Genomic DNA, 26105 nt, shown 5'->3' on the forward strand with positions numbered 1-26105 from the left:
TACTGTGAATATTCATAGAAAGTAACAGACTGACACAGATATATATGAAAAACCCCACACTTCCCACTGCCACAGCCCGAAGAACTCATCAGGCTGAAAACAGTAATACAATACCTTATCCTTTATACTCCACAATCCTCATATTTCTTCCTGTTAAAGCACATTATGTGGCCTAAGGAAGTGCCTGATGGGACAAAAATCCCTAGTAACAAGACATTACTCCATGTTGTCCTATTGGTTGGTCTCCGTCACAGTAAACCATATTTTCATGCAATAAGATGAAAGGCCATTAATTTTCTTGTACTGAAAGACACGTGCTTAATGTACCTGCTGCCTCTGTGTGATAGGTAATGGTGCCAGGCAGCTTTGGATTTATCTCAATACTCAAAAGATGAGTTGACTAACAAACTTGAAGGTCCTTCAAATACCTCCCCTGCTAGGAGGGAATCAGAGGATGCTGGTCTCAGAACCTGACAGGCACTGACAGATTGAGAAATCCCATGCTAAACAGTAATCAGTGCCCCTCAAAATTAGGGTTGACCTGCACGGACAACCAGGAAGCCAAAAAGATGTTTACAGTCTCGTTCTTGCTAGTCTCACTGTTTTTTTTAGTCTCATTATTCATTCAAAAGATTGTGATCTAATATCCACTGTTAGAGGCAGGGACTTTAGACAGAATGGCTCATAAGAGGGATAGACTCAGGAGGAAACCTCGTTCATGCTCAGGTGGGTGAATCCCACTCATTCATTTACACGTGCATTGGTTCAGGAAAAAAGCAAACTGGCATTTTTTTGTCACTGCCAACTGAATGCTCCTGTCAGTGCACAAAATTAAAAATGTCAGAAATCCTGTAGGTGATCAAGAGCTGTGGAGAGAAATATTTTACGGTGCCATCTTTCCCATCATCCGTAGGAAGGATCTCTCTGTGCTAGCACACAGTGCGTCACCCAGCACACACCTACAGTTCACAGGCACGGGCTGACAACACCCACACGAGCTAACTTTAAACCAACTGCTTGAGCACAACAGCCAAGGCAGCACAAAGCTTTGTGGGGGTGAACTCCAAGGATATTTCTTCATGCCCCAGCCAGCAGGTAGGCTTCCCAGCCACAGCTCAGTGTCACCATGGTGATGCTTCCAGCCCTCCCCAAAACAGCCAGTTTAAGGGTAATGTGGATAAGCCTGCACTAGCTGCAGACATTTTAGTGACTGCAGCATAGACATACTCATAGCAATGAAGAGCTCTCAGAAGGATTTCAAAATAGCCAGGTAATCTTTATTTTAAATGTCTGCTGCAACCGTACCCACTGATGGAAGGAGGACAGGTGCAGGGGGAGTACAGGGGAGGGCAACTTTCTTGAGTCAGGCAAAATGCAAGGGAGTGCTGCAAGCAGCCCAGATTGCTTGTGAGTGAATTGATACAATGGCACAGACAAAACCACAATGATGAGGAATTTATGTCCTCAAATTTTTCTTTATATTCCACTGTTTACTTAGGTGTAGATCTTCATATGAAAAGAATTAGTTTCCTTATCTTTTGGGCACCACAGATGAGCTTAATTTTCCTGTTTTTTTATTAATTCCTTATAGTAATATAAAAAGAATGTAACTCATTTATATACAAAGCAAATGCCTAGACACATATTAAACAGTTGACACAAAAAATGACTATTATTTGATTTATCTGTATCTGTATCTGAATTTCTTTCCACATTACCTTCTGTAATCCTGGAATTAGTACACGAAAGAGTCAAGTAACAATGTCCTCTCATTCCCATATCTGCTACACACCTCATTTGTACTCACTGCAGCACAACGATATCTCAATAGCCTGAAAAATCACTTGACACTGCATATATTCAGGTTGCACTCCGTTGGAAATAAATAATTCAATGTTACCTGTTCTATAAACACCCCCATCACAATCCCCCAGTAACCATAAGGATAAGCTGCTTTAATTGAAGCAGAGACCATGGTCTGTACTATAACTGTATTGTAACATCTCTTAAGAGATTCCTTTAACAGCTATAACAGACTGCTTAAGTAAGGTATTGTCTCTCTTCAGAGAAAAATATTTTTAAATAAAGAATACTTGTAAGTGAATTTCCTTTAAAAGATTATAGAGACAGGTCAATCACTGTGGTCATGCCCAGTGCTGCTGCTTTCTCTTTAATGGGTAATAGGGCACCAAAGACATCTTCCTTTACCCTGTTAACAAGTCCAAATTAATCTGAAGACTCTGAAGAATGAAAGCTGCTTGGCAGTGTTTCCAAGTGGTCAATCTTCTGTACACTGCACATACAAAAATAAACTCCTTTCCTCAAAAGACCAACTGCTCACATACATCATCTCAGCTAGAATTAAGTGGAGAAAAGAGGAGGTGCCATTGCACACTGAAGAGCTGCTCCTAAAACTGGATATCAAACATGAGCTGTGTACTATAGGGAATCAATGCATAGCAGCTGATAAGCTTTTCAAATTACATCCTCACTTATTGCCTACCTTAAATTTTTAGATGCAGTTGAGAAATGAATTAAATAATCTCCATGGAAATTCCTAACACAGTGTTCGAATGTGTTCTAAAATCCTGAAAAATTGTAGAAATATATCTAAAGGGTGATAATACTATAAAAGAACAGAATTAGCTACTTGAATACTACCCCTCAATACTTAAGAACCAAGAAAATACCAAGGTTTATCTTAAGGGTAGAACAAAAATTTGTAACTCTCCTAGCAGTTAAGAGCAGAACTTGAAGTAAATGTCAGCTGAAACACAGATGGGCTCTCCCACAAAAACAGATTTTGCTGTCATGTGGTTTGTTTAGACATCATGGCTAGTTAATTGAGTTACTAAGCTGCACTTCATGAACCTCATATTTGCAACTACTTAAATGCCTTCATTTCTATACTTCTAAATTTTAACTGCATGGAAAATTTCTAGAGCTGTATATTGATTTTGTGCCCATATATTTTTAATTTAATAATATTTTTTTTTCTTGCATGTTATAATTAGTAATTAGGATCCTATTTTGTATACAGTTTTGTATTTGCACGTTATTCTGGAAATCAGTCCACAGGCTGAATTTTACAACTAGAGGGTGCTGGTGGACCATAGTGTGAGATAGTATGCAAAACTCTTGATGACCTTTAGTAGAAAGAAGAAAAATAAAAGAAATCAATTATTACTGCTCAGTAGGACAAGCGAATATATTCCAAGGTAATACCAACACTGCAATATTATCTAGTGTAAGTAAAAAGAAAATTAATACTTTATAGCTGATGCTTGGTTTCATTTTAAATTAAGTTTCAAATTTGATGTTAAACTTTGCTTCTGGCCTTAGTTTTTGTGCTGTAATGAACAAAAAAACCTTTATCTGAACAATATGCATTCCTCTTGCTTCCCTTTGTGTGAGTTGGAAAGCAATTACAGTGTATTATTGATTAAGTGTTTTATGATAAAACACAAAAGCCATCAAGTAAGCAGGAAAGCAAGAAGGAACAAAGATTAATTTAACAATAAAATCTATAATTGAGATTTTACAGATAGCATGTGGACATTAATTACAGATAAATCATTTAATAACAGTTATAACAAGAAAATTATCTTCCAAAATTCATATAATTTCCAACACAAGGTAATTATTTTTTTGCCTTCCAGTACTGTAAGAAAAAATACAAGTATGAGAATAAATAATGTCTATAAATATACCATTCTGTATGTATAAAAGTTCCCCCTCCCATCCTTTCTCTCTTTCTTTTATCCTTACTGCTTCTTAGAGTCTCTGACAATTCTGCAATTACCTTCAACTAACAGAAATATTAAAACTTTGAACTAGACCTTAAAGATATAATTTCCCTCAGCCCCCATTCAACACAGCTTAATAACATCTGGGATTCACCTTCCACTTTGGATCAGAAAGAAATCCAAAAAACAAACTGTAGCCACTTGGTAGAGTGGCTGCCTGAAACCTCCATCAGACAGTGGCCAGGAAGCTGCTGGAGCTCATGTGACCATACTGTGAAGAGCAGATCTCTTCCACCCAAATGTGAGTTGCTGCAGCCAGCCTGTTGATCATAAAGTGGCAGTGGTTTGAAAACGCTCTGGGCATGCAGGTTCCCCAGATGTCCAGTGAAGCCAGTGTGGAATGCCATTCCTCTTCTTACATTCCCACTTTTGACCTTTTGGTTGCACAGGATCGCTGTAGGTGGACAACATTCTCGTTCTGGGCAAGTCCCAAGTGATCCAACAGTCCACTTGTGGTCTGCATCAGCTCAACACATCCTGGATGTGCCAGAAGCAGGATTGTTTGTTTCCACACTGTGGAAGGTTACGTGTATTTAAACCAGCCCCTTCCTAGCCTATGAGAAGCCAACAGTCCAGATTTCCTTTAATCAATTTCAAAGTTAGTGAGAGGTGGCTTATTTTCGTGTTTTAACTATCTCTGGTGCCCCGTCTCTACCAACAGAGATGTGTATGGCATGCTCTCATGGGCTGAGGCCAAATGCCTGCTCTCAGGAAACACACTACTCACATGCCTACCTACATGCAGCTTTCTTTTGGCCACATTTCTTCTCATGACTCACCCTTATGAATGGATGTACCCTGGCATCCACAGGAGACCACAGCTCCTGCCCTATGCACACCAAGGAGCTCACATTAAGGTAGTCTCCATGCATTTTCCTCTGGGAAATGGAAAGCAGGCTCCTATCAGAAGTATGTAGTGCATAGGACCTTATTCTCCAAAACATAGCAGCCAGATCAATGAGTTGATGAGGGCAGCCATTAATTAATACATAGGCACACTAGGACCCGAGAGTCTCAGCCTCTTAGACCTTAGGACACGTTTTCACACCTACTGGTGGCTGTGTGCTAGTTAGCACACAAACAGAAAAGGTATAATTATTGGTGAAAATGGGATTTTGTCTTGACAACTGGTTTGTTAAAAATGAAAACTTTCAAGGGGATAAACAAAACAAATCAAGTAAGAAGTGTCCAATGCAACAACAAAGAAATTGTGACTTACATACTGCAGGCTTGCCAGGTGCTACAGAAGCTGAGCCAGAGGACAAACTAATGTAAAAATGTAGAACAAAACTGATATGGAGCCGCATCTTGTGATGCCTCTCCAAAACTCTTGATATCTTTAGTCTAGGAAGTGGCCCATTTGTTTTTTATGTACTAGTTGGTAGCTAAAGAAACAGCAGTTAAAATTTTCCCCAATGTTTTATTGCCAGCATATTCTAACACATTTAACTGTGTCTGTTTCATGGACACAGTTGTTGGGGTTGGTTTCCTAAATGAGCTGATTCTACAAAATTAGTAGTTCTCTGATCTTTATTTTTCCACATAGACAAGATCTGCTTACTTGATGCTACCTTCACTTACAAAGTCTAAATAATAATAATTACACCTTAGCTTTTTCTTCAACAGTGCCAGCTGAAATTATACAAGAACAAGATGTTTGGTGGGTGTTTCTTTTTCCTCTGGAAGTCAGCAGAAAAGCTGTTAAATACTACATATACTAGAATACTGATTTTAATAATACTCAACGTGCACATCAGTTTCATTGTCAGAAACACTTTAAATTTCTGTATGTTACTAATAACTGAAGAGCATTATTCAGCTTTATAATGTAGTAGGCATCGTCCTTCATATATATTCCTAAAGCAGGGTGTATGCTGTACATTTATATACAAAGTTGGTCAGAGCACAGACATTGCAGTGTCATGCTTTCATTCAAATTTCAGATGCCATATGTTCAGTACAATCGCACGGCATCAAGATGCAACATATTGCTTTGCAAATGCAAATAATTTCACACAGTGGCCTTCATGACTGGGAAGGGATAATGAAATGGGCTATATTTTACACATATGAAAAAAAATAAAAGATTTATCATAAATATATGGACCAGTATATGACGTTGAAGAACAAGAAGCAAAAAGGAAACAGTGCTCTTGCATAAAGATCGATTCTCTTTGCTGCTGATGGAATGACAGGCTTGGGAGGAGGAGGCTTCTTGTTGTTCTTGGCTTGAGATTTCCCGAGCCCATTGTTGACTTCAATGGGCTTCCCGTAACAGTCATAATTTGATAATTCAAAATCCCTTGGCAAGCTTCCAACGATGCTGAAATCATTGGATCTCAGATCAGATTTCGAAGTGCAAACTTTTTTGCATCTGGTCTCACCAACCTATGAAATAAAGAGTGAGGGGAATGATGATCGACTCACCACAGCTCATTAGCAAACTTCATGCAGCTGCTAAAGAACACTGCAAACAAACATATAGGAAATTACTTGTTGATAGGGATACATTACATCAGACTAATTTGTGGAATGGTTATGTTATAAAGTACTTAAGGATGATCAGTCAATCATATCAACATAATTCAAACATTCATAATTGTGTCATTTTTCATGCACAAGGTGCCTCATGCTCTGCAATCTGCTGTAGCTAGACTCCTTCATTTTAAGATGATAGAAGGGGAGAGAAAATTTTTGTGGGGAGTATTTTGGATATTGATTCTGTACTGATGAACCTGCAGGCCTGATATTATTCAATGCTTGCACTTTTCTGAGCTCTGAAACCCATAGTCAGAATTAGCCCTGAAATTCAATGTTTGATGCAATTAATTTCAGTTTGTTCTGGTTCTAAAGAGGTCATCAGGTCAGGATCCTACACCACATCCTACGGTGACCAGCTTGCATGGTGAGAAGCATTTTGTTTGTACCTGTGGAGCTTAGTGCCTCTGTAAAGACAGGTAACACAGGTGTAACACGGCTCTCAGCACTGTAGAAGCGTTTAACTGGGAAATCTGAATACAATAACAGAACTCCTGTGTTTCCTATAGCTCCTTTAGTGCTCTTGGGGATCAAGCAATACCTTTTTTCTGCAGTGAATAAAGGTTCCTATAATCTCTTGATTGGATTTTATTAAGTTTTTATTTCAGATTCAACACATCTCTAGGAGAACCAACCCTGTTCGGGGAGCTTGAAGTGATTTAGAGCCTACTTGCTAAACTCACTGTGCTTTGTGACTTGGGTAAACCCCTCCCAAACTTTCACTTCAATTGGACTTCTCAGGAAAGCAGAGAAAAAAAAAAAAGAAAAAAAAAAAGAAGAAAAAAGAATACAGACAATGACTTTGTTCACATATATAACCTGAGCGTTAGTTGAGAAAATGCTAGGTCAGAAATCAGGTTATACCCATGGACAACTGACATAAATGTAAGTTTCACTAAGGCTTCTTGAAGCCACTGGTAGAATAAAACTCAGTTATTCCAAAAGCTGCCTGTTCCTTCTACCCATTAGCCTGTCTCTCCTCCACAATACTCCCAGGCGTTTTACCATCACCTGTCTCCACCTCTGCTTTTCTGCAGTTTTTGGCTGATAATTTGGGATATTTGCATGGTCATATTTTGTAATTACTAAAATAATAATAATAATAGTGTCATAAAAAAGTACCAGGTTTATGAATGAATGAAAAATATTCTGAAGAATACTATTAGCTTCTCTATGACAGTGACAACTTATCCTGCGTGGAAGGAACTGAGGCAGTCCGGAAGAAACTTAAACTTTCATTGGGGCTTTTACTCCTATTATTGACAAAGCTGATTCTAACGCAAGGTGGAAGAGAAGCATGACACTATTCCTTCTGAAAAAAGTGGATACACCTTCCCAAATTTTCAAGAGTTCTATTTCTCATGAAAGCAGTATATTTTGAAACCAGTGCATTAAACAGAGGTGTAGTTTTGTCCTGGTTCCAGCCAGGAGACGGTTAATTTTTGCAGTAGCCAGGGCACAGAGGTTACTCTGTATCTCCTCATGTCATTGCCAGGGCTGAGGAAAGAAATTCTCTTCTGGCACAAAGATGTTCCTTCTGGTTGACAAAACGTGCAGAGAGAGCCATCCAATATTGTCTGTTGTCAGAGAATTTTTCTGTGTGAATCATTTATTTTCTTACACCTTTTGTTATTAATATTATTGCTGTCAACTGCTCATTTTCTTAGCTCATTGCCATTTTCAGTGAATTTTTCTCATCTCAAACCATGATCTTTACCTTTTGTGCCTCCACTTGGAGCAAGGAGGTGGAGTGTGTGGAGGAGTGCGTGGTTTTAGTGGGAGTACTAAATTGGAGAATTAAATTGGAGAATACCATTCCTAAACCACCACAAAATCAAGATTCCATGTTATAAAGAAGAAAAACAAGATAGGTAGGACAAAACTATACGTACAAATTTCTTGCAACTGTCTCCAAGTCCTCAAAGACCTGACAGCACAGGCCAGTGTTCATTACTGGAGTAGCAGGGGCAAGCTGTCTAGTATGGTGGTGACTAAGACACAGATAAACATGATTGTGTGACCCTGGGTGACAGGATGCTATTATTCACCAATCTGAGACATTCCTTCCAATCAGATCATACCCAGTGACACAGGTAATAAAGACATAAAGCAGACCCTTGTGCAATGAAAAGTGAACTTGCAGGACTGGGGTGCATGTTAACTGAATAGTCACAGGAATATTAGATTTTTTCCATGGTCAAACCTAGCAAGATTTAGTAAGGTCACTACAAGAAATAGAATCTTGTATGAAATCATAGGCCTCCTTTTGGATTTGAAAACTTGTAGTCCATTCCTCATACTACCAGCAATATGTTGTAAAATTCAGTGACACTAATTGTAGCCTAAGTTCTCTCATTTATAGCACAGAATATTCCTGTTCCAACTGCAGTATCTAGAGTGCTCCCCTAAAGGCTGTTACAAGTCGGTTCTCATTCCCATTCAGGACTGAGAGTGGATTCTAGGTCACCTCTGCCTTATAAGCAGAGAACTGTTCACAGCATGTTCACACAGAGCTCTGCTTAGTTCAGTGTCAGCTGGAGTACTGATTTATCAGGGTGACACAATTTTCCTTGTATGAGCAACCTGGCCCAAATTTTTCTTTAATAAGTATATGCTACTTTTGAAAATAATTTCATCTATTTCCTCAGCTTTACAAATCTGACATTCTTCTATTTACTACACTCAGCTGCTGCCTAAACATATTTTTAATTTTTTTCTCATATTTCTCTTCAACTCTCCAATGCTTCTGTTGTTTTAATCTAAATTCACTCCAGTTGACCTACAGCTTTCCCTAAACAATGTGAGCTAATATAAGGTGTATCAATGTGCCAATATAAAATATATTATTATCTGCTTTTTATTAATTTTGTCTTGGTTTGTGCCAGAAGCCTAACAATAATCCTAACAATGCCTCTGTTCCTCCTCAGTTTCCACATTTACTGCACAAAAATCTTTTCTGTACAAAAAAAAAATATCATAGGACTTGATTTTATGGTACTACATTGAAGATGTGTAAAGAATAGTAAAATGTTAAATGTTATATCCTTTTGACCTCATCCTGACACAGAAAATATTTGATATCACTTGCCTTATCCTGTCCCAGCATCATGACCTGTGGGCCAGCCACAGGATTTATGGCTTTTCCCCAGCAGGGGATGGGGAGCAGCTGTTTGGGAAAGAAAGGCTTCTGGGATAGTGTGGGGACACCCTGCATTCCCAAGGGAGAGCTGGGCAGCCACACCTTGTCCCTCTGGCATGGATTTGGTGGGAGGGGAGGGGGAAGGAGAGCACGGGAAGGTGATGGCTCTTGGGGCTTGGCCCAAAACACAGACCTAGTTCCCTATTTCTTCCAGACCTGGACCACCTTGTCTAGGTTTGGTAGGATGGACAGAACACCTGTCTTTTGATGAACAGCTCAGAAGTACTTAAAAACACCTCTGAGAATCTATAAGACCCATTGTGATGATGGTTTCTCTCACCTTTAAAAAAATTCGGGCAGACTGGTGCTCATTGCCAAGCTCAGCACCTGCTGCTGCTCCAGAGCTGCAGCATGTGTGCCTCTTCAGAATGCCTTTAGTTGCAGAATCAGGGGAATAATGTGAGAAGAAAATGGGGAAAGAGATGAAAGAACTGCTGCTTATGCATGCAGACTGGCAGGGAGGAGCAACTAACTCCTCATCTCTGCCTCTGCTGCTTCTGCTGCTCCTCCTCACTTTCCACATTTACTGCCCAAACTAGTTACACTAGATTTTCCTTTAAAAACATCCAGGATGGAGAATTTTTTCCATGACCTTGTTCCTCAGAAACATATGTACCTTATTTCTAATCTGAATTTATTTGGCTTCAATATTCACACATGAGGCATGACTATAGTTAGTCTGATTAACTGCTGGTACATAGAGATGGTAACAAATCTAACCTCGATTTTGCATAATTCAGATGATGTAACTGGGCTGAAATACGATGCCAAGAAAAATGTTCTGAAAGAGTTTCTTACTTTCTGATCATTACATCTGCCAACCTAATTGATAGTACTTAAAAAAGTTATATTCTGTTAGACTGAAACAATAAACACACAGATCAACTTTAATTTCACTGACCCATTTATTAGCTAACATGGGGGTGAATGATGAGTAATAATAAAGATAATTAATACTTACAAACAATGATTATTAGTCAGCACCTGTAAGCCATGCAATATTCTCCGCTGATTGATGTCAGGCTTATAATTATTCATGTTATGCCACTTAACTTTTAAAAGTACTGGCATAAACTTAGCTTCTTGCTGTATTTTGGAAATCTCCCAGATTTAAAGGATTTATTAAAAAATCAATATTAATGTTCCACAGCACTCACAGACCAGCTCTGTAAAAAATTCTAGATGCAACTTAAGCTGAAATCTTGATTGTAAAATGTCTAACAGTTACTGTTTAACATTCTCATCAGCTACTGTGAATGAGAACTACTTTATCCACAGATTGAATATATGTGGCTTTTCCCCAGACCTAGAGCTGAATATTTGTTCAGTGCTTTTCTCTGTTAATTCTTGATACTTACAGCACCTCTACCCAATATAGTACCATTACTCTTCTCACAAGGTTTTATATTCTTGCTGTATATGAAAAGTAACTTCCTATTTCCCTCAGTTATGCTATGCATATATCTCTTTTCTTACTTACACAATTATTTTATTGAATTCAGCTTATATTTATTGTTCTCACCTCCCACTTGCCAGTGAGAAGAAAAGAGAAGTGCTTGAAGCTGAGTTAGTTTTAAATCTTTGGGGAGTTTGCCTTCAATTGTGCTGTTTGTTAAGTTTTGGGGTTTTTCTTAAATTAGTATACCTTTACATCTGGTATGAACATTATTAGCTCACCAGCAGCATTCATACATTTTGCTTAAATTCTTCCATCCAGATTAGACAGTTCTCAAATTTGTGAAATCTGACCTTTCACAGCACCAAAAATTCCGTGGACTTGATTCAATTTATTTTGTGCAAATAGAATAAAGATCCTTTTCAACTGACTGTTCATCCTGTGATCAAGTCCTCTTTATCCACCAGGATGAAGTGTAATACAAAAGCCACCATTTCTGAGAGCAGAAATGTATTGTCCATAACACCTAGCAAGGCTTCAAACGTGCTACAGCGCTGGCAGCTTCTCAAGCTCAGCACATGTCCCTCAGGCTGAAGAGCTTCCCCAGTGGAGTGCTGCCTTCCCTGCCCTGCACAGCACATCCCCCTTGCCTCTGCTGCTGTGCCCCCAGCCTCCTGTTGGCATGCAGATCTGTCCCCAGTGCTGCCACTTCTGCAAGGGGCCTCCATACAAAACAAAGGAGGGGTTTTTTAACAAGCTCTGTTATTCATCTCTCTTGCACTTGTTTTGTGCTCTTCTCTTGCTCTTTCCGTAATGATAGATAGTAGATCATCAATAAAGTAATTATTGTTTAGCATTAGTCTGCATTCACACTGAGTATATTTTCCAGTGCAGCTCAGCAGGAATATGCTACCACATTCCAAATATTCCATGCCAAGTACAGGACAAAAAATATTAATACATAAAATGTCACAGTATTACGGCTAAGGTTGGCAGGGACCTCTGAAGATCATCTAGTCCAACCCCCTGCTCAAAGCAGACTGCTTGGGGCCTTTTTACAGTCGTGTTTTGAATTATCTCCAAGGATGAATGTGAGAGTCACTGGAGCAGAAAGTACCTACTCTGTACCTGAAATGCTGTCAGGAACTATTAAAATAGGCTGCAGCCTGTGGTTTTGCGTACAAGGCAAAATGTAAGCTGGGTTTTTGGTGGTTCTACAATAAAAGAGTTGAGTCTGGAGAGCCACTTGAGGGGGAAAAACCCTGGGAAGATTAGGTCACCACAGGTCACCACCAGTGGCCAAGTACATTATAACTAAGTAGAGATGAACATAACCCATCTCATGTTTCAGAGCCTAGATTTGGCTCTGACAAGATAAAGCAAGCAGTAGCACCACTTCTTTTTAAAAATAACTGGTATTAGAGCTATTACCACAACTTGCCTAGTGCTATTCATCATCTGCCAGAACCATTCTTTTAGCAAATGTTCTCTCCAGTCATTAGCACATTATCTGTGGGGGACAGTTTCTATAAATGGACGTGATGAAAATGTGGCTTTTCAAATGGAGGGGTGTTGTTATAGTTAACAGTGCAATCTCTCACTGTAATCACGTCAGCAATGAAAGAAAGAAAAAAAAGAAATTATTCATCTTCAAAACATTTCCCTTTTTTCTTGTTTTTCTCACTGTATGATGTTTCATTGCTAGGAAACACATGCAAACTCCTGCTGAGGATTCCCAATAAAAAGCCAGTACATGCAGTTATCACCAGACTGCATAATTTTCTCCTCTGCTTAGAACAGCATCTAGTCTCAGCCACCATGAGCTAAGGGAGCCAAGCTGCATTTTCTCATGGCTTTTTGCCTCTAAGTGTATAGCCACTGCTTCTACTAGAAATACACATCAGAAGTGCTTATTTTCTCTTCTTTTCCCTACAGATTCAGGGTGATCTTGACAGACAGACCACTTGACTTAAATCAGACAGTCATATTGATAAACCTCTGGGTTTAAAATGGCACTGACATTTCAAGGGTTTTTGTTGGAGGGAGCATGACTCATAAAGCTTGGACTTGAGGGGCTGGCGTATGCTAGCAACATGCAGCTTTTACATCAGCCAGTTCCCAGGATCTGGTAAAGTAGCTGTACATCTGTGGAAGCCTTTCTCCACCTTTGGGTGATTGGAAAATTGTGAGCACTCTTTTCACCCTGCCATTTTCACTGTCACCATTGGTGATTATTGGTCATGATCACCAACTGTTTGACACAGTGACATAAGTGCTTTCTGCTGAAAACTTTCAGTTCACCCTTGCAGGTTCTGTTACAGAGGATCTCTTCTCCTAGCCTGCAATTATGAATTACATTAAGCTTTTAATATTTAGGATACACTGAAAAGCTTATGCCTTTATTCCTAAAAATGGAACAATAGCTGCTTGTATTTTTAGGGATTATCATGAGGTTTTGTTACAGTTGTTTTTCACTAAAATCAAATATGCCAAATCTCCAGATGCCATTTTAAGTTTCACAAATGGAGCAAGCACACAACAAGCAAGTTGTTCCATGAAAACTGGAACCAGAGATGCCCGATTGCCCCGCTTGCTTCCCTCTGATCCTCCTCTCACCAAGGATCTTCTCAACCCAGCAACTCCCCTGTACCTTACATGCAGACCCTTTCCCCAGATCTCCTGCAGAGACATCACTGCTGCAACACTGCAAAAGCAGCAGGTGCACAGCTGCCACAGCACCAGGAGCAGGGGCATTTTAAAGTGACAGAAAGTAACTTCTGTTTTAAAATTTTATTCCCTTCTAATAACTTACAGATATGTATCAGCACCATTCAGTTAACGTTTCATAATATGTAAGAGCTTAATTTAAACAGGAGAAACACTCATAAATGGAATTATTCATGCCCTCTGTTTTTCCCCACTTGGAGTTTTCTGCTTCCCTGTTTTCCCTTGGCTTTACCTTCAAGTCCCATCTGCTCTATCCACTGTTTCAAGCTTAGCTATGCTGACATTTCCAGCTACACCCTCAGTCACTTTTGCCTGAATATCACCTCCTATGTGGAAAAAGAACGTCCTTAAACATTTCTATAGGACATATACTTATTTCAGGGCTGCAGTTATAAGTCATCCTTTTCTCCTAAAGTTATACACTGGGCCACCTAAGTCTTTCCAGACATTTAGCACAGTATTTTCTCTTGCCTCCCACACAATCCTCCATGACCCCAATGAAAACAGCTCCTGAAGTTTTGGGACAGCACTCTGGCCTCTTTTTGTTTTGTATTCTTTATGCCTTTCAACATCCAGTTTTTTTCCATTATCTGCTTCTTTAATGTTTCTCTCCCTTACATATTTTCCATATGACAAATGCATTCTCTACTTGATCTTTATTGGTATGCATTTACTACTATTTACCATTACTGCATGGGAGCAATCCAAATTTTGTGGGGCAGGCCTAGTTTTGGATTAGAAGTCAGAGCTACCAAAAGATTTACAGCTGTTCTGATTTAGGACTTCAGTACAGGCTGAGAATTTTCAAAGTACTCCTCTGCAACAGCAGGTTCAGAGAGGCAGATTTATAACTTTCAGATATATAAAATCTAGTATCTCTGTCCTACCACATCCTGATGTCAAATGATTCATAGGTCTGGGACCTTTCTCTACCTCAGCCTGGTCATCTTCCCAGAAATTACCAGCCCAGGATACATTTCCTCTGGTAGACTGTGTTTCAAAGCAGGTGGATTAATTCAAGCTGGATCATTAGCCATGAGCCACTCAGCCACATTATAAACTTTTACAGCATGGAATACTTATTTCCACTATGTCTTGGCAAATAAATTTTTTGTAAATGTCTGTATAGAAGTCATCAGAAGCTACTAGAATATTAAAGATTTCTCATAACAAACTGGAAAGACCCTGAAAAGTGCAAGTCAAACATGAAAAACTGAGGCTGACATTTCAAGTTCATGGAGGGGAGGTGCTATGAGGGGAGGGCAAACTGAATTTTGAATTCTAAAAACCTTCAGCCTACTGCTAGACACCATTCATGGGGAACATTACTGAACTTCTGTGAATAATGATTCCCCTTCTAAGTCTTAAAACACACTGTATACCAGTGCCTTCTTGAAAAAACATTAAAAGATGAAAGCACAACATAGGTAATTGTACATACACAATTTTGTTTTCCACATGGATATGACAATGGCATGTACCTTAGAGGGTGTGAATACCAAGAAGAATCAGTAATTTAGCAATTGGTTTTGTTCACACTACTGAAAAACTGTAATTTTTGTTAAACTTGTAATTGATCAAACTAAACACTTAACACTTTTTAAGTACTGGAAATAGGAAAAATATATTATATGCTGCTCTGCTGGATTTTTTGCAACTATTTTTTCAGAAGAAACAGCTGAATTTGGGACCTGCAGGTTGCTGAGCACAAAATTATCACATTCAGCTCAGGGGAAGCAAAACCACAGCAGAGACATTTTCTTTCTACTCAGTTCTCACGTTGCCTGGGCTTGGGGAAATATTTGTGACACAAGTCAAAGCAGTCATGGGGTTACTCTAAGCTGAGACTACTTGTCTACCAAAAGTAGTTGTCTACATTTCCCAAAGATTCTTCTACCAGATGAGAATTATGGTGGTTGAGTGCACTGTTCTTCAATACCTGTGGCTCTTCTGGACTGGGGGCAATTGGTTATGGGGCAATCCCAGCTTGATACTAAGACAAGATTTCAGCCATTCTTGCATAAATTACTCATTCCTTAAAGAAACATTGGAATCACAGTGTACCAATATTATCACTTGGGTCTAGCCTAATAGCTGTATTTTATACAACAGAATTGCTGAGTCATTGAAAAGGAAAAGCCAAATTCCTATTAGACATGTTGTAGAATAAAGTATTTTCTTCTGCAGAATAAATGTCAAGTAAATATCACTTAGGACTGAAGGCAGTTGGACTGGGATGTCTCATAACTCTTGAAGCACAAACAGGGACTTCTAAAATATCAGCAACATAATGGAAAACTTTGTCCTGAGTGAAGATGTACATGTCATCCTTAACCATATAGTGAAATCTGACTGATTTACACATAAACTCCATCTGGAAACACAAGAAATGCAGAAACTGTTTGACACAAACAGACTGGACTTTTGTCTACAAATGCCATGACTTCTGGATTCCTGGCTTCCTAGGCATGCAATGCAGTGCAGCTGTGGCCATCCCGAGGAAAGCAATGAGCTGGGTGTTATTTGAGTATGCTCTCAGCAAATACTGCCTGAGAGTTCTATCCTCTGAATAGTTACAGTTTGACAGCTGCTATTTATTATGAGAAAAACAGCAACTGTAAAGCTGCTTGCTACTTTATTTACCTAAAGCTAAGAAGCAACCACGGTGCTATGACACTAAAAGACAATTTTTTCACTTAGAACTTCTGACCCCAAAACACTAGGGACCAATTGGTCAGATTGCTAGCCAGTAATTATCACTGTGTTTTTTATGTCCTGGCCCCTTCCAAGATTAAGCACTATTCAAAATTATTACAAACAGTATATTCCTGGAATTGGGTTAATAGAGAAGAATGCTGATTTTGCATGCAAAGCTTTGCAGCTCCTACCTGTAAAGTGCTGATGTGAACAGGAGTCCCTGTGCCATTCACAGTGTTCTTCTTGGCAGCATTTCCACCCTTCCCTTCCGCTTGCTCTGCCTTGGCAATCTTTGCTTTTTCAGCTTCAATTCTCTTTGGATTATTTAGCATTACCTGAACCACAGCATATTCCACCAGGGATGCAAACCCAAAGAGAAGGCATACAATCAGCCAGACATCTAAGGCCTTCACATAAGACACTTTGGGAAGTTCAGCAGCAAGAGTGGTACATTCAGATGCCAAGCTGAGCACTGAGAAAATACCTACAAAAAGAGAAAACAATATATCTAGTAAGAAAACTTCCCTTTAATGACACTGGCTGTGTTCTTCCTCTGAAACAGACAACAGTGAATGATGTTTTGCAACACTGAATGGGACTTCACAATGTGGTCGGTGCAGCAGGTCAGTGCAAACAAAATGCATATGCCTCCAGCTAATGAACAAGTTAAACACTTAGGTAGAATAATGCAGTTAATGATGAATTATTAATAATGATCACCTTCATTTTATTAACAGAGACATAAATGAGGCTAAACTGGTTGTTATGTTTTCCCTGTGCCATCACACGTCACACAGTCGAGAAATGTGCTTTCCAAAGAATTATCTTACAATGTGCATCTAATTCTGGGAAGGTGGAAGACAAATATATATATATTATATATAATATTAAACCAAAGTTTATTAAACTCCAAGTCCTTTAAATTAGACTAGCATTGTACAAGAAATCGAAACGTTGCTGTAGCAGGAGCAATTCTCTGAATGACCTGTTCACAAGTGTGAAATTCAGACCTTAGGTGAAAGGGAAGTTTTTGCTGAAGAGCAAAGCTGTATGAGAAAATCAAAAAGCCTTTGTTCCCAATTCACTGAGAAGATGAAAACGTGGAGGTGACTGAGGATCTACAATCATTCCCTATTTGAACTTGCAGGCTCTAGAGGAAGCTTTCTAGATAAAGGGCATCTCATGAAGCCCTTATAATGAAAACAGCCCACATGTGCAAAGGCTGTTAAAAGGTCACGCTCATCACGGATTTCGCCATGCATTTCTCCTAATAAGGCTTCTAAATATCACCATCAGCACAGGATTCGTATGACAAGGGACAAAATACAAGCTTGACCCCAAAGATTTCTCACAGGCTCCTGTGAAAATAGTAGCATGAACAGCTACATTTGCCGAAAGCTAAATTTAGAAATGGCTGTCATATAGGAAAAACTTGGTTCAATCTCCAAGTTCAGAATGTCACATTTAGGTTTTGTACATGCTAATGATAAAAATCTTTATCTATGAGTGGGAAGCTTAATGAAATAGAATTGATATCCATAAAAAATGTTGGCCAAAAGGAGATATTCAGTTAGTCTCAACAATGTTTGTTATATTTCATGGAAATTTTTTTTTTTCATTCACAGAGGAATGATTTCCTTCATTTTAAGTAACTGAGGATGTGAAAACGTAAATTAAAATGAAACTATCTGTATTGGTGTATGAAAATATTCATTTCTACTTGATCACAAACAACACATTCTTCAGCTACTGTTACTGCCAAAACCTTAAAATACTATACCTTAGAATCTTGGACTGAATTCTACAGAACTAACTTATAAATTCTAGCTGAAAGGATTTTTGTGGAGGTTTTATTAACATGTTCAGTAGAGAACTGGTGACCAGCAGCTAATTTCCTTTTGTATGGATTCCTACAATGAAAGGTTCACTCAGAGTCTAAGAAACTTCTAGGTTTTCAAGGCAACAATAAAGTGAGACAGAAGAACAGAAATATTATATTCAGCAACCATTTGCTGCCTGATGAATGTTGGCATGGCCTCAGAGACCCTAGTTCCAGAGGTGTAAGCTGCACTTCTGGCAGCAGCTGCACTAGGTGCCTGCTTATCACAATCCAAAGCTTAAGGCTCAAATGTGAGCTAGGAGCACGAATAAATAAACTGAAAGATCTGAAGTAGCTTCTCATCTAATAAGATCTGTAACTAGCCACTGGTGCACTTTCTTGGGGCTAGATGTCATTTACTTGACACATAAATGTTAATCTTGTCGTATTTCAAGGTCAAGGATTTCAAGGATGTCACTAGAAGAGTTAGTTTGTTGCTCTCCTGACACGGAAGAAAGATAAATCTTACCCCAGTGACAGCATTAATAACTATCATACTAAATACTGACTCAACTAAGGGGGTGTCAGATTTAGAGGTTTTTTGCTTTTCTGGGGATTAAAGAAAAGTCACGTAGCCAGGCCAATGGTTAGCATCTTTGAAAATTCATTATTTCAGAAATGGTAATACATGAAAGAAGCCAATAAACAGCTACAATGAATGAAACAAATAAACAATAAATAAGCATGCATATTTAGTTACAAAGACATCCATGTTACTTAAATCTATGCTAAGATTCTTAAAAATGTAATATAACTTTAATAAGCTCAGCTGGTTCACTATTTGAATCGTGGGATTATAAAACTGGCAGTACAGCTTGGTTTTGATTCTAGTTTTCCAGTTCATCTTTCATTCTCTTTAATTTAATGCATGATACATTTTCCCCACCCTTTTTGTCTTCAAATGTTCTCTTAAAGTTTTGCATTATGTAATGCAACCTTGCAATTTTTCAAGGTAAAATATTGTATCTTTTATGTGCCATGAAACTAATACAAATTGAGACTTCTTCCCAATTAATTATTTTTAAAGGTAAAAACAAAACAAACAAACAAAAAAAAAGCTTCACAGGAGTCATATCCTGTGGGGGTGTGGCAATTCCAGTGTGGGTAAGAGGTTTCTGAGCTAGGCAGGCAGCTGGAGGGATTCTGCAACTGCACCACTGGGGTATTAGAAACAGATGCACTAAACCTCCTGGGACATGGCAAAGATTAGGAAAGCATGGACTTGGAGAGGGGAGAGTGCTAGGGAAAATAGGAGCCTTGTGGGGCTAGAACATGGGAAATGGAACCCAAATAGGAGAAGTGTCAGGATGCAGGAGCCTGACTCTGCATGTCCCTGAGCTCTTGGGGTCAGCAGGTTTGGCCATACCAGAGCTGTAGTCCCGCGTACAACCCAATTAGCCAGGATAATATTGTTACTATTAAGTCTGTGTCCTGCTATTTCATAACAAATGAAGGGTCTGCCTACTGTGTTGTGCTAAGCAGCATGACTGCATGAGCTTCAAGTACTCTCATGAAGTGAGTCTAATGAAATAAAGCCAGTCAGGTAACAAGAATGCTAGCTCTTTTCTAAATATAGTTTCTATTAATCTTCAGAAAGACTTCTCCAACAGGTAGCTATTTAGAGTCTTCCTTATCACCCTGCTTTCTTAATGATTATTCAAATGTTGAAATCCTGTAAACTGCATATTGTCAGTGTTTGCAGCATCACCTGTGCATAGATGGATCAGACTTGTCCAGACTGAGGGGAGCGGAGACAGTGTGCTTGTCACCCAAATGCTGGAACTGCTATCAAATGAAGTCTTAATGCTGAGGTGGAGTTCACAGGACTTGGAATGAGCAGATTTCAGTGAAAATGATAAGCAGATAATGGAAGTGAAGTTGCTTTCAGGGTCCAGTGTCATGTAGACAAAGCAACTGAGAACGGCCCAATGGAGATACAGTGGAGTGTGACAGTACGTGAAAACACAGGTTACCCAGTGGGACTCTTGCAGCACTTGCATCAGGATTGATCCAAAATGACAGCCAGGATAGAACAACAATTAGCAGTGTAGGAGCATAAACACCCATCATGTAAAATCCAACTTGTCTTCTTAAAGTGAAGATTACTTCTACACAAGTGTAATAACCTTTAAAGGAATAAACGCATTAATGTTTAATGTACTTTGCAGGTGAATTTCTGATCCATATCATCCAGGTCTTTTTCTGCTCAAGAGCAAAAATTCAATGCTTTGATTTTCTTTATAAAGGTAAAGAATTTAATTTGAAAAAAAAAATCAAAACACAAGTCTACTTAAGCACCAAATGTGGTTAGGCTGTGGTACCCTGTGCTCTGTAAGGAACCCTTCCACTTTTCAAAGCAACAGGAGGCTGAAGTGACTCCCAGCTTGATGCTGGCTTCAAGATGAAGTCCAGCTAAAACCAATGGAGTCCAGCAGTCCCACTAGCTTAAGATCATCTGAAAATCCTACTTAGCACTAATTTGTGCAAAGGATGAATTAAGAAATATTAGTCTAGCAGGTTTAGAATGGAAAGAAGTGTTCTGAATGTGACTGTAACCAGAGATTTCCCCAGTACTGAAAGCTGGTACAAATAACTTCTGAAATTTGTACAGACATTTTAAAAAAGACTCTAGAAAAGCTGCAAGTTTTGTAAACAAGGAATAATGTATCAAATCTTTTAAAATGAAGATCTAAAGCATACAAACTTCAGAAGATGCTTAAGATGAATTCAACACAATACAAAGTTGTAGTTACGAGATGTTTTTCTGGAGATAACAAATGTATCAAGTTTGATAACCAGAATATAATTTCTGTCCATATTTTCACTCAGTTGGAAGAATCAGAATATTTTTACATTAATTCCAACACAACAGTGTTGGGAAAAACCCAGAAAACTTCAAAAACTATTCTATCACAAGGAAAAGGCATTCCTATATTACAACACCTTCAAAATTGAAATCAGACTGTATTTATCAATCCAGTTGGTGAGAAACTTATTTAGAAGATAGAATGTGTCAAAAAGTTCTCTATTTATCTTCTATATTGTATCAGTTAAGTGCTGTATAATGATACGTCATCACAAAAGTGGTGTTTGGGCATACAAATACCATAACAACAAAACAATAAAACATTAAGGACAAACATCCTTGTGTAGAAGACACTATACTGTATTTTATAGTTCATTCTATCATCTTCAGTGATCAGTTGGCTGAAAAATTTTCCCTCTATAATTTATGAAAGGATTCCAAACACTTTTAGGTTTTGTTTTCAAATGAGCGATGACCTTCAAAAGCATTATTTGTTTGTGTTATATAGGAAATGGATTCTGCATGCCTTCATTTGAATAATATTTCATCAGACAGAGTAGAATATCTATTGCCTTCACCATTCAGCTCAATAGGACCTATTTGATCTGTCATAAAATTGATGAATAACAGGAAATTTGCAAACATAAATATTCAATGTATTGCTACAAAAGCAGACCAGATTTGCTGACCCTCTTTCAACTTAGGCAGGTATGATAAAACAACAGTTGACCAAAATAGGCAGCAAAGATTAAGGGTTCTTGCAATTGTCAGGGAACTCCTACATAAACCATAATTTTGAGAATCTGTTCCTTGATGCAAAACTTCTTTTGATTATCTGACAAAATTATTTAGCTCTGTGTGTGAAATCTGCTTTAAAAAAATACCTTTCAGCAAAAGAACTTTCAAGTAAATAAAAAAATGGAGTATTGAAAACAGCCTTTAGAAATACTTCTAAGTATTTAAAAGTACTAAATATTTGACTCACATTACTGAAATATTAATTCTTGTTTTGGTTATGAGATTAAACAGAAGTTCTTAACAGAATAGATTTGAAATAAGAGAATTGTGAAAACTTTTCAAAATGGTTCTCTCCTGTTCTTTCTTTGATTTTCAAAGCATACACACAAACAGAATGTGCATATTTTACTGAACATTTTGCATCATGTCTTTTGTGGTCAAAGTTGCTGAAACTTGAGAGAACACCACTGATTTTCTTTGTGTATAGTCCTTAAATATTTTTCTTTAAGTTTCCTAAAAATACCTGAAATATCTAAATTTTTTTTTGACATTTAATTTCAGATTTAAGGGACACCTAAAAATAATCACAATAGAATATAAGTTTTACAATTTTCCCATTTGTAGGAATGTCATTTGGGAAATGTAAGATCCATTCCTTTAGTTTTCCACTACTTTATGGATTATTTTTTTCAGTTAAAAATCTTCATTTTTTAATAAAGAACAAAATATTTTTCTCCCTGCTAAGCAAGGTTTTACCATATCCTGAATACAATCACTGCTAGATGCTGGATGTGCTTTCAAAAAATCAGAATTTTCCTGAAGAGAGGTAATTTCTTATTTTTTACAAATTATAAATCACATGAGAGGCTGAATTATGTTCTTGGGCTGATATCTCACTCAATTTGCAGTTAAAAAACAAAGCCTACTTTTATTTTCATCATATTCTCAAATTAAATTCTTAACTCTAAGATCTGCTAAGGTTCCTTGATACCTTTCCAGGCTTGGAATCTACCACAGGAGCAACTGCAAGTAACAGAGCCTCCACTTCAGCTGAATAGGCAACAAGAAACTTGCAGAGGGTCTTCAGAAGCTGCAGCACCACAGACTTCCCAATGGAGTTTTAATGGAAGATTTATTCCCATGATGCAGAAACACTGACTAAAATACAGCTGTTCTTATAGAAAGACTTGTGGCTGTCATAGTGTGAGTAGTTTGGCTATACTTGTAGGCAGTCAAGGTGAAAAAGGTAAATCATTAAAAGCCAGAGTACAGAAAGCATTGGAAAGATTTGTGCCTACATTAGAAAAATAATCACAGGAATAAATAAATAGAAGGCTGAGGATTGCAAGCAGCTCTCAAAAATGACATAATTTCCAGAACTTTTAGAGAAAGGAAGAACCTGCAGGGTGAAGCATTTGGAATTACACTCTAGTAATATCCACTTATGGAACAAAAGTCTAACCAGAAAATCAAAATTTACCCACTTTGCTGCAACTGGTATGATTCCACATGGACATTCTTTCAGAAAAGTTTGACATTTACAAGCATAAACAGGTATTAGCACCATAGAAATAAAATGGTGATAATAAGATCACAATATATGTAAGCAAAGCCAAGACAAACATTTAATCTCTTCTTTAACTTGGATATTTCTATATTTGAAGTAGTTTGTAATGATCACATATTAAACTTATCATTATATGAACCACTCATTAGTTAAAATTAATCTATTTTATACATTTTATTAAATGTAAGATGTGGACTGGAATATTAACTACAAACAGTAATTGAAGGAGGCTTAGAGTTTTTTACTAAGGAAATAACTCATATTACTTACCTGTGCCTTTGTAATACTTGGTACAGTTACCATATTCAATATCCTCCTTTTTAATATCAAACTGAGGCAGAGCAATTTTCTCTAGCTGTACAGGATCTCCAGACTGCCAGATAAACCGTAAGTCATCAGTCGTGTAACCAACTACAAAAACAAAATAATAACAGTTGTTTAAAGAACCACCTCAATCACAGTAAACTCTGCAACAAAACCTAGTGTGTGTGTATATATATATATATATGTATTGTATATCTTTCAGTCTTTTCATTTCCTGTTCAAATAAATAAATAGAAAAATTAAATATTTTGCAGCTGCATTTTTATGTAGGCTGAAGTTAGAGGGTGAAACATTACATTATCAGCAATATTAGGATGACTAAGAGGTATTTGTTACAGTGTGTACTTTGCAAACAAAGAAAGCAAAGCTGTATTTTCCACAGCTTTCAAGCCTCCATATTCATTCATACTCTACTTCAGCAAAATATGAAAATGCTGAATTTTAAACAGCACTTATGAGTCTGAGTAACTTCAAAAGAATTTAACAACTCAATTACCATGATGAATCTTGGTGTTTGTGTAAGACAACCGCACTGCTTATTTGCTCAGACTAAAAGTCCTGATTCATGAAAGCATTGCCATTCAGGAAATACTTGACCAGGAATGAGAGCAGATGTGCAGTCCTACAGAAATCAGCTCAGTGCCTTCATGACCTAATGAGTACAGACAGACCTCAGCAAACCTCTGAGTGCCCAAATCATAATATATACACCACCACCAAGTGAGAGGCAGTGCAAGTTAGATTCACAATAAAGAATAAAGCAATATTGATTAAATATGCATAATCAGAATCATGATTTTACATGTCATTTTTCTGCTACCTTCTGTTCACTAAAGATTAACTTAATTCAAATAGAGATAATGTGTATTAGATGGAAACAGAGATGAGGAAACATAAAAAAGATGAAGTTGAAATGCATCATTTAGCAGTTCAAAGCCTGAAAAAAATATTTAAAGAGCCATTCTTTTTCTGGAGGCATCAGATTACTCTTTTTAATTTTTGAAAAATAGCTGTGATTAAGAAAGTTAAACTGTTCGTAAGTGATGTCTCTACAATTCACAATAATTTAATAAAATCACAATGTTTCAAAGCTCCACAATATATTATACTATTAAAAAAATTTGTTTTAATGTTTCATTCATAAAACTGTTTTCACCCCATTCCAACACAGCATATCACAAAACTGCCAAGGTCATGTTTGATAGCAATTACTGGAGAGTGAAAATTGTGTTTATAGAGAATACATAGAACTGTAGATCATAACGGTATATATGAGAACATCTTAGTAACAACTGATGGCCTTCTTTGATTTTAAGTTTAGCAAGTAAAAACAAAATATTGATTTGAAAATAACCTAAGAATAAAACTGACAGTGGTTAACAGGGAAAAAATTGAAAGGATGGATAGGAAGTCAGGGGTACCTTTCCTACTTTTGATAACTGAATCAAATGGTAGAAGAAAATTTAGTGCACAATCTTTTCAAAGAAGTAAATTCACTGAATTTGAGTATATCAAATTAGCATGATTTTTTTAATGAGTAGTTTATCTGTGTATGACTATACCTTTGAACACTTGCAAAGCAAGTGGACTTTCTGGACTGAGAAATGTTGAGAGAACTTCTATTCATATTACTAAACTAAACTGATTTGGGTTTTCCATAAGAGTTTACTTCAGCTAATGTACATACATAGTAGTGATGAACAAAATTACTGTGGACATACTAAAATTCTAAAGATAAATGCTGACAATCAAAATCTAAATTTTAAAACTCTATTATTATTATTATTATTATTATTATTGATATTAGTATTAGTGCTATCCTTGTCCCTATTGTGATACTCTGCCCAGTTTTGGTTAACCTTACTTTTTCTTCACTTGTGACTTCCTTTCCCTAACCTCACCTTTCCCACCAGACCTGCTGGAGCAAGAGCTGAATGAGTTTTTAGGTTACAGCAGGAGCAGACTGGAACAAGTCACCATCCTTCTCTCTGCTTCATGCTCATCCTTATTCAGGAAAACAGAATTACCATGAAACTGGGATCACCGAGGATTAAAGTGTTGGAAAAATCTGTAGTTGAGGAGACACCTATGTACTTGGGGCATGGGAAGGAAGATGGATTTCAGAAACTTTTTGTCTGCAACTTCCAGCATGGCATGAAGCCCTTCAGAGATGTGACCTGTGTGCCCTGTTGTAAGATAAATCACCTGGAGACCAGGAATAGATGCCTGACTACATCCACAACACATCCTGAAACCACTTTCAAAAGGTTTGATACTAAATGATCTCACTGTTTTGTCATCAAACACTTTTCCTTTGGTACTGTATCAAAGGAGTTCCAAACAATACCAATGTATCCATGCAAGAGGATAAATTGGGCCCAAACAACCTACAAAGAAGCACAGGTTGGGGAAGTTAAAGCTACCAGGC

The 26105-nt window shown here is 37.7% G+C and overlaps 1 protein-coding gene across 4 annotated transcripts in view; it reads right to left on the reverse strand.

Moving 5' to 3' along the window:
• Positions 1-3506: 3506 nt before the first annotated feature.
• Positions 3507-26105, reverse strand: part of GLRB (glycine receptor beta) — a 49016-nt gene continuing 26417 nt past the window's right edge. For 2 of the 4 annotated variants that reach the window (XM_086891182.1, XM_086891181.1), the window contains exons 7-10: positions 23624-23764; positions 20216-20368; positions 16555-16847; positions 3507-6194 (exon numbers count right to left, since the gene is read on the reverse strand). In XM_086891182.1, coding sequence (XP_086747308.1) covers positions 5898-6194; positions 16555-16847; positions 20216-20368; positions 23624-23764 — 884 coding nt within the window. In that variant the 3' untranslated portion in view covers positions 3507-5897. The remainder of the gene's footprint in view (positions 6195-16554; positions 16848-20215; positions 20369-23623; positions 23765-26105) is intronic. The other 2 variants (XM_086891184.1, XM_086891183.1) reach the window with 1 other exon arrangement.

The sequence above is a fragment of the Cyanistes caeruleus genome, chromosome 5 (assembly GCF_971803275.1).
Source record: "Cyanistes caeruleus chromosome 5, bCyaCae1.hap1.1, whole genome shotgun sequence".
Lineage (NCBI taxonomy): Eukaryota > Metazoa > Chordata > Aves > Passeriformes > Paridae > Cyanistes > Cyanistes caeruleus.